This window comes from Neoarius graeffei, chromosome 12 (genome assembly GCF_027579695.1).
Source record: "Neoarius graeffei isolate fNeoGra1 chromosome 12, fNeoGra1.pri, whole genome shotgun sequence".
Taxonomy (NCBI): domain Eukaryota; kingdom Metazoa; phylum Chordata; class Actinopteri; order Siluriformes; family Ariidae; genus Neoarius; species Neoarius graeffei.
Genome location: NC_083580.1, coordinates 69431144 through 69443677, shown reverse-complemented (window position 1 = coordinate 69443677; position 12534 = coordinate 69431144). Strand labels below are relative to the sequence as shown.

Sequence of the window (12534 nt, the reverse complement as noted above, 5' to 3'; positions counted from 1 at the left end):
CACCAAGCATTTAAGTGATCTCCAATAACAGTCAAGCTTTTTTTTCTAGACCACATTTCATCAACGAAGTTGACAGTTCACCACTATCCTTCCAGGTTTTAACAATGTGTTGGTCAGTTCTTAACCCAATTCCAGTAATTTCAGGAATCTCCTTTGTTGTTTTCTTTGCTTGATGCAGGCCAATAATTTGGCCTTCTGAAATACAGTAACATCTTTTCCACAATCATGAGATACGTCTTACAATATGGTTGTTTAAGAAAAGAGAAGCTACTCACTGCATCAGTTAGAGTCGAAAGAATCATTGCCAGCTGAAACATTAATTATTGCAGTAATTCTTACCTCAAAGGCTCTTAAATATTTGCTTATTTAAATCCAAAATGCGGGCGGGACAGTGGTGTAGTGGTTAGCGCTGTCACCTCACAGCAAGAAGGTCTGGGTTTGAGCCCCGTGGCCGGCGAGAACCTTTCTGTGTGGAGTTTGCATGTTGTCCACGTGGGTTTCCTCCGGGTGCTCCGGTTTCCCCCACAGTCCAAAGACATGCAGGTTAGGTTAACTGGTGACTCTAAATTGACCGTGAGTGTGAATGGTTGTCTGTGTCTACATGTCGGCCCTGTGATGACCTGGCGACTTGTCCAGGGTGTACCCCACCTTTCGCCCATAGTCAGCTGGGATAGGCTCCAGCTTGCCTGCGACCCTGTAGAACAGGATAAAGCGGCTAGAGATAATGAGATGAGTATACTATCTCTTCATCTTGTCTATTGCTTATTATGAATGGTATAAATATGTTTGAAAATAGATACTCCACCAAGCTTAAAATAATTATCAAAGTTCTAAGACAATTTTATACACTGTAAAAAAAAAATCACTGTTATGTAGCATTTTGTTTTAAAAGGAATTATAGCCCATTTTCCATTTTTTTTAATCAAAGTTACAAAATGACTCGTACTTTAGTTTATTTCACATCCTAGCCGCATTTACTACATGCTCATTATGTCAAAAATGTAGTACTTATTTGCTAGTACTGATTTTGTTACTATCATTCTGCTGAAGCATTGACTGCAGTCTCATCAGCAGACCTGCATGTGTGGGAAAGCAGCATGACATATAATCAATCACACTCATTGTGGATATTTATCATCTGTTATAGCTCGAATGTAGAAATGTATTTAATAACACCACACAGATCTTTCTGAAAATGCAAAACTGATGTGTACATATTACACACTCATACATGACAGACATAACGCCATGCCTTTAGAACATTTACAAGCTTTCTAGAATATTAAAAGTAATTAATCATCTCATCTCATCTCATTATCTCTAGCCACTTTATCCTTCTACAGGGTCGCAGGCAAGCTGGAGCCTATCCTAGCTGACTACGGGCGAAAGGCGGGGTACACCCTGGACAAGTCGCCAGGTCATCACAGGGCTGACACATAGACACAGACAACCATTCACACTCACATTCACACCTACGGTCAATTTAGAGTCACCGGTTAACCTAACCTGCATGTCTTTGGACTGTGGGGGAAACCGGAGCACCCGGAGGAAACCCACGTGGACACGGGGAGAACATGCAAACTCCGCACAGAAAGGCCCTCACCGGCCACGGGGCTCGAACCCGGACCTTCTTGCTGTGAGGCGACAGCGCTAATCACTACACCACCGTGCCGCCCCTAAAAGAAGTCCAACTTTAAAATTATATTCTGTATGAGGTGAGAGAAGACTTTTTCCACACACTGAATATGCAGTACTGGGAGGTCTGTTTGTCCCAGTTGCTATTCATGCCTGGAAAAATAAACCTACATTTTTTTTCAGAGGAAATTCTAGGATCTAATATTGCAGCAGAGTTGTGACCACATGAGCGAGAGAGCTCGCTGAGAAGTCTATCCTGTATATTCATGCAAAATGAATATATAATATCTAGTTAATAATGCTGATTAAAGAATAATTGCATAAAATAATAATTGTAGCATTAATTAACACTTTCTGAGCAATTAAAATGAGTGCTGAGTATTAAGTTAGGAATACACATGACAGAGATGCTGTTATAGAAAAAAAAATCAATGTGTAACGTGACTCAACACAAAGCAGAGTTCCTGTTATCACCCTGAGGTTGATTATTGTCCAATAATAGCACATTCTGAAGTGTTTTATTTCTCTTATACCTCCACTATTTGCCATCTCTAACCATTATGTGTTTGTTAAAGAATGACACATCATACTTATATATGAGTTTCATTTAATGTTGTGGCGGCACGGTGGTGTAGTGGTTAGCGCTGTCGCCTCACAGCAAGAAGGTCCTGGGTTCGAGCCCCGGGGCCGGCGAGGGCCTTTCTGTGTGGAGTTTGCATGTTCTCCCCGTGTCCGCGTGGGTTTCCTCCGGGTGCTCCGGTTTCCCCCACAGTCCAAAGACATGCAGGTTAGGTTAACTGGTGACTCTAAATTGACCGTAGGTGTGAATGTGAGTGTGAATGGTTGTCTGTGTCTATGTGTCAGCCCTGTGATGACCTGGCGACTTGTCCAGGGTGTACCCCGCCTTTCGCCCGTAGTCAGCTGGGATAGGCTCCAGCTTGCCTGCGACCCTGTAGAAGGATAAAGCGGCTAGAGATAATGAGATGAGATGAGATTTAATGTTGTGGGGCGGCACGGTGGTGTAGTGGTTAGCGCTGTCGCCTCACAGCAAGAAGGTCCGGGTTCGAGCCCCGTGGCCGGCGAGGGCCTTTCTGTGTGGAGTTTGCATGTTCTCCCCGTGTCCGCGTGGGTTTCCTCCGGGTGCTCCGGTTTCCCCCACAGTCCAAAGACATGCAGGTTAGGTTAACTGGTGACTCTAAATTGACCGTAGGTGTGAATGTGAATGGTTGTCTGTGTCTATGTGTCAGCCCTGTGATGACCTGGTGACTTGTCCAGGGTGTACCCCGCCTTTCGCCCATAGTCAGCTGGGATAGGCTCCAGCTTGCCTGCGACCCTGTAGGACAGGATAAAGCGGCTAGAGATAATGAGATGAGATGAGATTTAATGTTGTCAAACTTCCATGGAGTTAGTTCCTGTTATCACTTATGTAACAGCAACTATAAACATTTCTCATCAGCCTCTCTTTTTAAAGAGCATTTTCACAAGTCCCTGTAAATGACTTATTACTCCAGAAACGATAATATATTAGAAAAAGTACATTAATATAAGCCTATGATTTGCCTTGTAGCTGGCATTTTATCAGAGGTGTGATATAAAAAGAATCTCATCTCATCATCTCTAGCCGCTTTATCCTGTTCTACAGGGTCGCAGGCAAGCTGGAGCCTATCCCAGCTGACTACGGGCGAAAGGCGGGGTACACCCTGGACAAGTCGCCAGGTCATCACAGGGCTGACACATAGACACAGACAACCATTCACACTCACATTCACACCTACGGTCAATTTAGAGTCACCAGTTAACCTAACCTGCATGTCTTTGGACTGTGGGGGAAACCGGAGCACCCGGAGGAAACCCACGCGGACACGGGGAGAACATGCAAACTCCGCACAGAAAGGCCCTCGCCGGCCACGGGGCTCGAACCTGGACCTTCATGCTGTGAGGTGACAGCGCTAACCACTACACCACCGTGCCGCCTAGTATAAAAAGAATAATGTATTAAATAATAAGTGTCAGATTGTTAGGACATTAAGCAAATCATTCATTCATTTTCATTAACCACTTGATTATGATCACAGTGAATCTGGAGTCTTTCCTGAGAACAATGTGTGTGAGGGACACCATGGATGGAACACCACGCACACACACATTCACACCGAGGGGCAGGTTAGAGTAGCCAGTCCACCTACTAGCAAGTTTTTGGAATGTGGAAGAAAACCAGAGAACCTGGAGCAAATCCACTTCAAATGGACAGAACATGCACAGAAACTTCACACAGACAGTAACCCAAGTTTGAGTTCAGGATCGAACCAAGGATCACAGTGCCGTAAAGGTGGCTACACTACACACTGTGCCACTCTGTTTCGACCAAATCCCTTGAGTTTTATTAACTGGACCACGTAGACACCAATTCACTATTGTCATATGTGACCATTCCTATTGCACCAAGGAATAAATACATGATATGACTAAAAGTATGTGAAAGGAAAAGTGTACAAGACCAGTGATGATGTATGGTTTGGAGACAGTGGCACTGAAAAAGAGACAGAAGGCTGAACTGGAGGTAGCAGAGCTGAAGATGTTGAGCTTTTCATTGGGAGTGACAAAGTTGGACAAGATTACAATTGAGAATATTAAAGGGACAGGACATGTAGGACAACTTGGAGACAAAATGAGGAGGTGAGATTGAGATGGTTTGGACATGTACAGAGGAGAGATCCACAGCATATTGGGGAAAGTATGCTGGAGATGGAATTGCCAGGTAGAAAGAAAAGAGGAAGACCAAAGAAGAGATTTATGGATGTGGTGAAGGAGGACATGAGGATGGTTGGTGCTACAGAAAAAGATATGGAGGACAGGAGGAGATGGAGGGACATTATCTGCTGTGGCGACCCCTAACGGGAACAGCCAAAAGAAGAACAAGAAGAACAAGAAGATGACCAAAAGTATGTGGTCACCTGACAATACGTACTTGTTGAACATCTCATTCCAAAGTTAGTTCCCTCTTTGCTGTGATAACAGGCTCCAATCTTCTGGGAAGGCTTTCCATTAGATTTTGGAGCATGGCTGTAGGAATTTCTGCCCTTTCAGCAACTAGAGTCGGGCATGGATGTTCAGTGAGGAGACCTGGTGCGTAGTCAGGGTTCCAGTTCATCCCAAAGGTGTTCAGTAGTGTTGAGGTCAGGGCTCTGTGCAGGCCACCCGAGTTCTTCCGGCAAACCATGTCTTTATTTTGAGCACAGGGGCTTGTCATGCTGGAACAGGTTTGGACTACTTAGTTCCAGTGAAGGAAATCTTAATATTATAGCATACAAAGACATTCTACACAATTGTCTGGGTTCAATTTTGTGGCAACAGTTTGGGGTTTTTATTACTGAACATTTTATGGCAAAAGTTGGTCCCCTCTTTGCTATGATAACAGGCTCCAATCTTCTGGGAAGGCTTTCCATTAGATTGTAGAGCATGGCTGTAGGAATTTCTGCCCTTTCAGCAACAACAGTATTAATGAGGTCGGGCATGGATGTTGGGCGAGGAAGCCTGGTGCCCAGTTGGCATTCCAGGTCATCCCAAAGGTGTTCAATAGGGTTGAGGTCAGGGCTCTGTGCAGGCCACCCAAGTTCTTCCACTCCAACTTTGGCAAATCATGTCTTCTTGGAGCTCATTTTGGACACAGCAGCTAGTCATGCTGGAACAGGTTTGGACCCTTTAGTTGTAGTGAAGGAAATCTTAATTCTACAGCATACAAAGACATTCTACGCAATTGTCTGGGTTCACTTTTGTGGCAACAGTTTGGGGAAGGTTCATTAGGTGCTTGCAATACTTTTGGCTATACAGACCATCTTTCAAATGCATCCAAGATGTTTAGGTAAGTAAACAGTGTGGAAATTTTGTTTGCTCTTTTTGTATCCTTTTTTGTCACTCCGGGTTTTAGAACCTGTATTAAATGTGAATATAATCTTGATTAGGCGGCACAGCGGTGTAGTGGTTAGTACTGTCACCTCACAGCAAGAAGGTCCTGGGTTCGAGCCCAGCGGCCGACGAGGGCCTTTCTGTGTGGAATTTGCATGCTTTCCCCATGTCTGCGTGGGTTTCCTCCGGGTGCTCCGATTCCCCCCACATTCCAAAGGCATGCAAGTTAGGCTAACTGGTGGCTCTAAATTGACCATAGGTGTGAATGTGAGTGTGAATGGTTGTTTGTCTCTGTGTCAGCCCTGCGATGACCTGGCGACTTGTCCGGCGTGTACCCCACGTCTCGCCCATAGTCAGCTGGGATAGGCTCCAGCTTGCCTGCGACCCTGTAGAACAGAATAAGCGGCTACAGATAATGGATAATCTTGATTAGGCGACACAGTGGTGTAGTGGTCACAGCAAGAAGGTCCGGGTTCGAGCCCAGCGGCCGACGAAGGCCTTTCTGTGTGGAGTTTGCACGTTCTCCCCGTGTCTGCGTGGGTTTCCTCCACGGTCCAAAGGCATGCAGGTTAGGTTAACTGGTGACTCTAAATTGACCGTAGGTGTGAATGTGAGTGCGAGTGCAAATGGTTGTCTGTGTCTCTGTGTCAGCCCTGCGATGACCTGGCGACTTGTCCGGCGTGTACCCCACGTCTCACCCATAGTCAGCTGGGATAGGCTCCAGCTTGCCTGCGACCCTGTAGAACAGAATAAGCGGCTACAGATAATGGATAATCTTGATTAGGCGACACAGTGGTGTAGTGGTCACAGCAAGAAGGTCCGGGTTCGAGCCCAGCGGCCGACGAAGGCCTTTCTGTGTGGAGTTTGCACGTTCTCCCCGTGTCTGCGTGGGTTTCCTCCACGGTCCAAAGGCATGCAGGTTAGGTTAACTGGTGACTCTAAATTGACCGTAGGTGTGAATGTGAGTGCGAGTGCAAATGGTTGTCTGTGTCTCTGTGTCAGCCCTGCGATGACCTGGCGACTTGTCCGGCGTGTACCCCACGTCTCACCCATAGTCAGCTGGGATAGGCTCCAGCTTGCCTGCGACCCTGTAGAACAGAATAAGCGGCTACAGATAATGGATAATCTTGATTAGGCGACACAGTGGTGTAGTGGTCACAGCAAGAAGGTCCGGGTTCGAGCCCAGCGGCCGACGAAGGCCTTTCTGTGTGGAGTTTGCACGTTCTCCCCGTGTCTGCGTGGGTTTCCTCCACGGTCCAAAGGCATGCAGGTTAGGTTAACTGGTGACTCTAAATTGACCGTAGGTGTGAATGTGAGTGCGAGTGCAAATGGTTGTCTGTGTCTATGTGTCAGCCCTGCGATGACCTGGCGACTTGTCCGGCGTGTACCCCACGTCTCGCCCATAGTCAGCTGGGATAGGCTCCAGCTTGCCTGCGACCCTGTAGAACAGGATAAGCGGCTACACATAATGGATGATCTTGATCAGGCGACACAGTGGTGTAGTGGTCACAGCAAGAAGGTCCGGGGTTCGAGCCCAGCGGCCAACGAAGGCCTTTCTGTGTGGAGTTTGCATGTTCTCCCCGTGTCAAGGCTAACTGGTGGGTCTAAATTGACCGTAGGTGTGAGTGCGAATGGTTGTTTGTGTCCGTCAGCCCTGCGATGACCTGTAGACCAGGTCCATAGTCAGCTGGGTTAAGCGGCTACAGATAATGGATGGATCATTTTGATTAATGAGCTGTTGGTAGGCCAGTTAAAATGTTATTTGTCGCCATCTAGAGAACAAAAAAAGATCATGTTGCGTCTCTGGATTCCATTACAGGCTTCTTTTAGTCCAAAAAAGATCTAAACCCAAACGCTGTGAGGAGGAAAATGAAACTGAGGTGATGTTAGGTTTAATAGGCATTTGAAAACACTCATACATGTGCATACATCCCATAATCTCTTTCATGTCGAGTGACGCAGCGAATAATTTTTCTTCTTTTTTTTTTTTAAACTTCGCCTTTGTGTGTTTTCTCAGCTCAGGAAGTAAACAAGTCGCGAGCTCGTAAAGCCCTATCGCAACAGTGACGTCACACACACACGCACCCAAAAAAAAAAATAAAACCCAGCCTAGCAGCGGCCTCTGATTGGCTGAGCCTGAAAGCCTCGTCGCAGCTGATTGGCTGGGAGTTGAAACTGTACTCTACTGTACACAGACAACAACAATAAACCTGAGGTGATATGAGATCATCATACACGCTGCTTCCAAAAGACAACAGGACAGTCGGCGAAGACAATCAGTTTGACTCGATGTCGCGTAAGACGCTGCGTTTTGATCCAGTGATGATGTTAGAAAAGAGAGATTTGAAACTTGCTCATTAGCTTTGATTAGCATGTTAGCTTTTGTTACTTGGGTGTGTCGTGTGCCATGATCAATCAATACCTGCTGAGACTGAGGAAAGCTCATTTTAATTTCGAAAAGGAAGGAAACACCAGAATAGGAAGTGAAAGAGGAGGAACAATCCTGAGTCACTTGTTCTGGAATTCATCAACAATTACAGGTAACTTTGTTGTATGATATATATTTTTTTTCTTTATAGGACATTTTGAGTCATTAAGGTCATGAGGTCTGAGCCAGTTACGGATATAAACTACAAACCTGCAGGATGAGATCAGCTCCTGTAAAGCTGGACGTTATTTCTTCACTGACTCCTTTTCATTTTACTCAATAATGTTCAGATCAACACTTGGCATGACTAACATGTGAACCTGTAACCGTTCGTTGCCACCCCAGCTTTCACAATGGACGACACGCCACACAGTGGAAAAGGAGACGCCAGTCCTTTGGATGACAACGAATCAAGATGGTCAGAGACGATCAAGAATACCGACCCTCCAAGTATGCCTTACACTCACGAAGTCCGAAATGAACCATAGATCTCATCTCATCTCATTATCTCTAGCCGCTTTATCCTGTTCTACAGGGTCGCAGGCGAGCTGGAGCCTATCCCAGCTGAACCATAGACACAGACAACCATTCACACCTACGGTCAATTTTAGAGTCACCAGTTAACCTAACCTGCATGTCTTTGGACTGTGGGGGAAACCGGAGCACCCGGAGGAAACCCACACGGACAACATGCAAACTCCGCACAGAAAGGCCCTCGCTGGCCACGGGGCTCGAACCCGGACCTTCTTGCTGTGAGGCGACAGCGCTAACCACTACACCACCGTGCCGCCTGAACCATAGATGTTAGTGTTATCTATCTATCTATCATGACTGTATGTTAGGGTGCATCAGTTGCCCTCACTTTCATAAAATCTGATGCATTTTTGTTTGGGTGTTCCTTTTCACCAATAAAGACATCCTGTAAAAATTTTTGACCATATCCAAAAGTCTAATGGTGGCACCATGAGGTTCATTTTTTGCCAAAAAACGCTTATTTTATGTTTTCGCGTAAGGTTTGAATCACAATGTTGGACTCCATTTATTGATTTCTTGTGACCCAGAGATCATGTTAAGAACCTTTGCAAGGGATTGAGAAGCATTAATGTGATTCATAATACATTTGTATTGTTTGTTTAAAAGTAATTGAACAATGAACAGCTAAAACTCAAACTGTGCTTGATAATATATTTAGAATATGTACTAAAAATGTGTATCTAAGATATTTGGTATACTCTATAAGGTGCCATAATGTTTCATGAAAAGTGATTGAAATTTTGTCATAAAAGTCATAAAATAGCAGCTTTTTCCATAACTTTGAGCTCCTGGTGCCACCATTAAACTTTTGAATTTTGTCAAAAAATATTTCACCCAGTGTGTTTTCTTACCAAAAGGAACATAAAAACAAAAATGCATCATGATCGGAGGAACTTTTCATTTTTAGGGGGCAACTGATGCATCCTACTGTATGTCTGCTGTAAGGATATCACCGTGATGCTAAAATCTCCATGAAATATCATTAGTAGAGCTTTCAAAGACCATTTGCACCAAATACATACATATGTAACAAGATTTCACAGACATCAGGTGTACGCTCTGGTCATACAACCACCGCCAATATACAAAATGTAAAACGTCCATATAAAATCGGTTTATACGACAGCTTTGTTGAATTCTCCGATCTGATTCGTCAGAAACAATGTGTTGATTAAGTTTCTCAGACAGTATAGAGTAATTGCTAGCTATAATTCAAATTACAGGTTTCTATTAATGAGCGCCTTCTTATATAGCATCTTATTGTTTCTTTAGTGACAGTTCATTCACAGGGCTTGCATGATGGACATGCTGATAAACTGACAAAAAACAAACAAACAACTGGTTCATTAACTAAGACGTATGACATAATCGTTGATTTGGTGATGTTCTCTGTAAGGTTGTGATTATTTAACTTTTATGGAAGGAGTCTCCAGTGTTAACGCTTTGTAACGGTCAGTAATGGTGGGTTTTCCACTATGAGAACCGAAAGTCTTTGCGCTTTCTGGGTTTCAGAAAACTGAGGACTGGCGTCTCTTGTTTGTTTTTCGTATTAATTAAAAATGAGGCTGGCAAGAGAATGATTATGTATAGCTGCTATAACATAAGTGATACAGATAACTTAGTAGCTTACAGTTTTCAAAAATTGCTGTGGGATAAGACTCGGAGAAATAAATCAGGTTTTTAAAAAAAAATATATATATATATATATATATATATATATATATATATATATATAAACATTTTAGAGTCAAGTTTCAATTGTGAATGGTGGAATTAAAGGCTAAAAACAGTTGTTTTCAAAACTAAGATTACAGTTATCGATGTTATTCTAATCCCTCGCTTACTCTGGTGTGGGTACAGGGGTCGGAGGTCGAGTACGGCTCTACTCCGAGTCCCAGGTGCACACTGTGAGCCGCTGGGAAGACGCTGAGCTCCAGGATGGAATTTCAGCTGAGGAGAGCGGAGGAGCTTCAGACGGAGCCCCCTTCCGAGGCCGATCCCAGTCCGCTCCCGCTGCACTGTGGAAAGCTAAGAAATATGGACGACAGTTGAGGAGGATGAGTGATGAATTCGACACCTGGCTGGACAGAGGGGTGAGTTTCAGTACTAACTAATCATTAGGAGGAATAGTAATGGTGCATGATTTAGTACATCATGGACACTGGTAACAAATAAAACTATTTATTGTACTCATAAAACCAGAAAAAGTTTTGTCTGAGCAAAGCTGTGTGGTTATTTATTCTTTATGTCTTTATTTTGCCAGGACATAAGGAGAATGAGCAGTCCTGGGACAGTGTCGCAGAAACAACCCAACCGTGGGTGGTTCTCCTTCCTTTGGGGATCTAGAGAAGAGGAAGGAAGAGAATAAAACCCACACAGTTAAAATAGAGAAAGAGAAATGAAGCAACAATCAATCATCAAGACAAAGACTGGTCATGGTTGTCACCAGTATAGCCTTTTCATCAAAGTGCCCGACCAAACTCCTATTTAGAATATTTAAGAAAAAAAAATTGTCAATGAAATTAAAGGAGAAAGGTGCTAAAACATTTGACCACTGCAATACCTAATGCAAAGAATTGTTTTTCGAAGATTTGACAATCTTAACTGACAATCTGTGATATTTATGGACAATCTCACATATACTGATAAATTCAACCCATAAATATTTATGGATTTTTTTATTAATTTATACCCTTTAAATCAATATTTGGTAAGAAATATTTGTGATATATTGTTCTATGATGTCTTTTATAAATGAATATATAGCTATATGTCGAGTTTTAAACATTTGTCTTATTGAAGGTTTTATCTTATTGAATTGGTGGTAAAAATGTAAATATATTCCAAGGACTCCAGAAGTCCGTCATCGAAGCAGCCTGTGAAAATCTTGTGTAGTGGTGGTGAATGATGATGATGATGATGATGATGCGGGTATTGGTCTAATTCAGTCAGGTTCGTCTCAGGGTTTTCTTTTATCACAGCATTTGCTGTTGTTACTCTTTTTCCATTTGAATAAGATGTCAACTGGAGACCTGAGTGCATGATGTGTTTATGAATTTCACGTACATATTTCATAATGGAAGAACTAGTGCTCGTTAGGGTGCATCAGTTTGCCCCTAAAAATGAAAAGTTCCTCCGATCATGATGCATTTTTGTTTTTATGTTCCTTTTGGTAAGAAAACGCACTGGGTGAAATATTTTTTGACAAAATTCAAAAGTTTAATGGTGGCACCAGGAGCTCAAAGTTATGGAAAAAGCTGCTATTTTATGACAAAATTTCAATCACTTTTCATGAAACATTATGGCACCTTATAGAGTATACCAAATATCTTAGATACACATTTTTAGTACATATTCTAAATATATTATCAAGCACAGTTTGAGTTTTAGCTGTTCATTGTTCAACTACTTTTAAACAAACAATACAAATGTATTATGAATCACATTAATGCTTCTCAATCCCTTGCAAAGGTTCTTAACATGATCTCTGGCTCACAAGGAGTCCAACATTGTGATTCAAACCTTACGCGAAAACATAAAATAAGCGTTTTTTGGCAAAAAATGAACCTCATGGTGCCACCATTAGACTTTTGGATATGGTCAAAAATTTTTACAGGATGTCTTTATTGGTGAAAAGGAACACCCAAACAAAAATGCATCAGATTTTATGAAAGTGAGGGCAACTGATGCACCCTAGTGCTCGTCTTTGGCCTTTTATACACACAGCACTGGACTTCAGCAGCTTGGGTTAAATTGCTTTGTATGCAAAAGAACAGTGAGTTCCTGCCAAACGTGTGCTTAAGCAAATCATTACAGATGGACAACTCAAATGCTGCGTAAGCTGGTCTTGACTTAGGCATTTTATTCATGCCTTACTTGAACTGTGTTTCTATTCGTCTTTTTCATGAGCTCTTGGTAAGAATTTATACCGCATTACATATAGTGTGATGAAACTGTTTGTATAATGATTTGTTCTATTTGTATCATTGTTTAATTTATTATTTGTGAGCAAAAATAAAAAATGTCGAATT

At 42.9% G+C, this 12534-nt stretch overlaps 1 protein-coding gene across 2 annotated transcripts; it reads left to right on the top strand.

Moving 5' to 3' along the window:
• Positions 1-7702: 7702 nt before the first annotated feature.
• Positions 7703-12522, top strand: bada (BCL2 associated agonist of cell death a). Of its 2 annotated transcripts, none has more exons than XM_060936328.1 (4): positions 7703-8081; positions 8315-8419; positions 10364-10596; positions 10767-12522. In XM_060936328.1, exons 1-4 carry the CDS (start codon positions 7949-7951, stop codon positions 10869-10871), a joined length of 576 nt encoding a protein of 191 aa, XP_060792311.1. In that variant the 5' UTR covers positions 7703-7948; the 3' UTR covers positions 10872-12522. The 2 variants fall into 2 exon arrangements, with proteins under 2 accessions (XP_060792311.1, XP_060792312.1); XM_060936329.1 differs by having other exon boundaries at positions 8000-8081; positions 8260-8419.
• Positions 12523-12534: the final 12 nt, after the last annotated feature.

Bases quoted from the DNA above. Each gene is read 5' to 3' on its own strand.
- bada (XM_060936328.1), top strand. From the start codon at position 7,949: ATGATCAATCAATACCTGCTGAGACTGAGGAAAGCTCATTTTAATTTC. The intron at 8,082-8,314 runs GTAACTTTGTTG...TTGCCACCCCAG, and splicing joins GAATTCATCAACAATTACAG to CTTTCACAATGGACGACACG. The intron at 8,420-10,363 runs GTATGCCTTACA...GTGTGGGTACAG, and splicing joins CAAGAATACCGACCCTCCAA to GGGTCGGAGGTCGAGTACGG.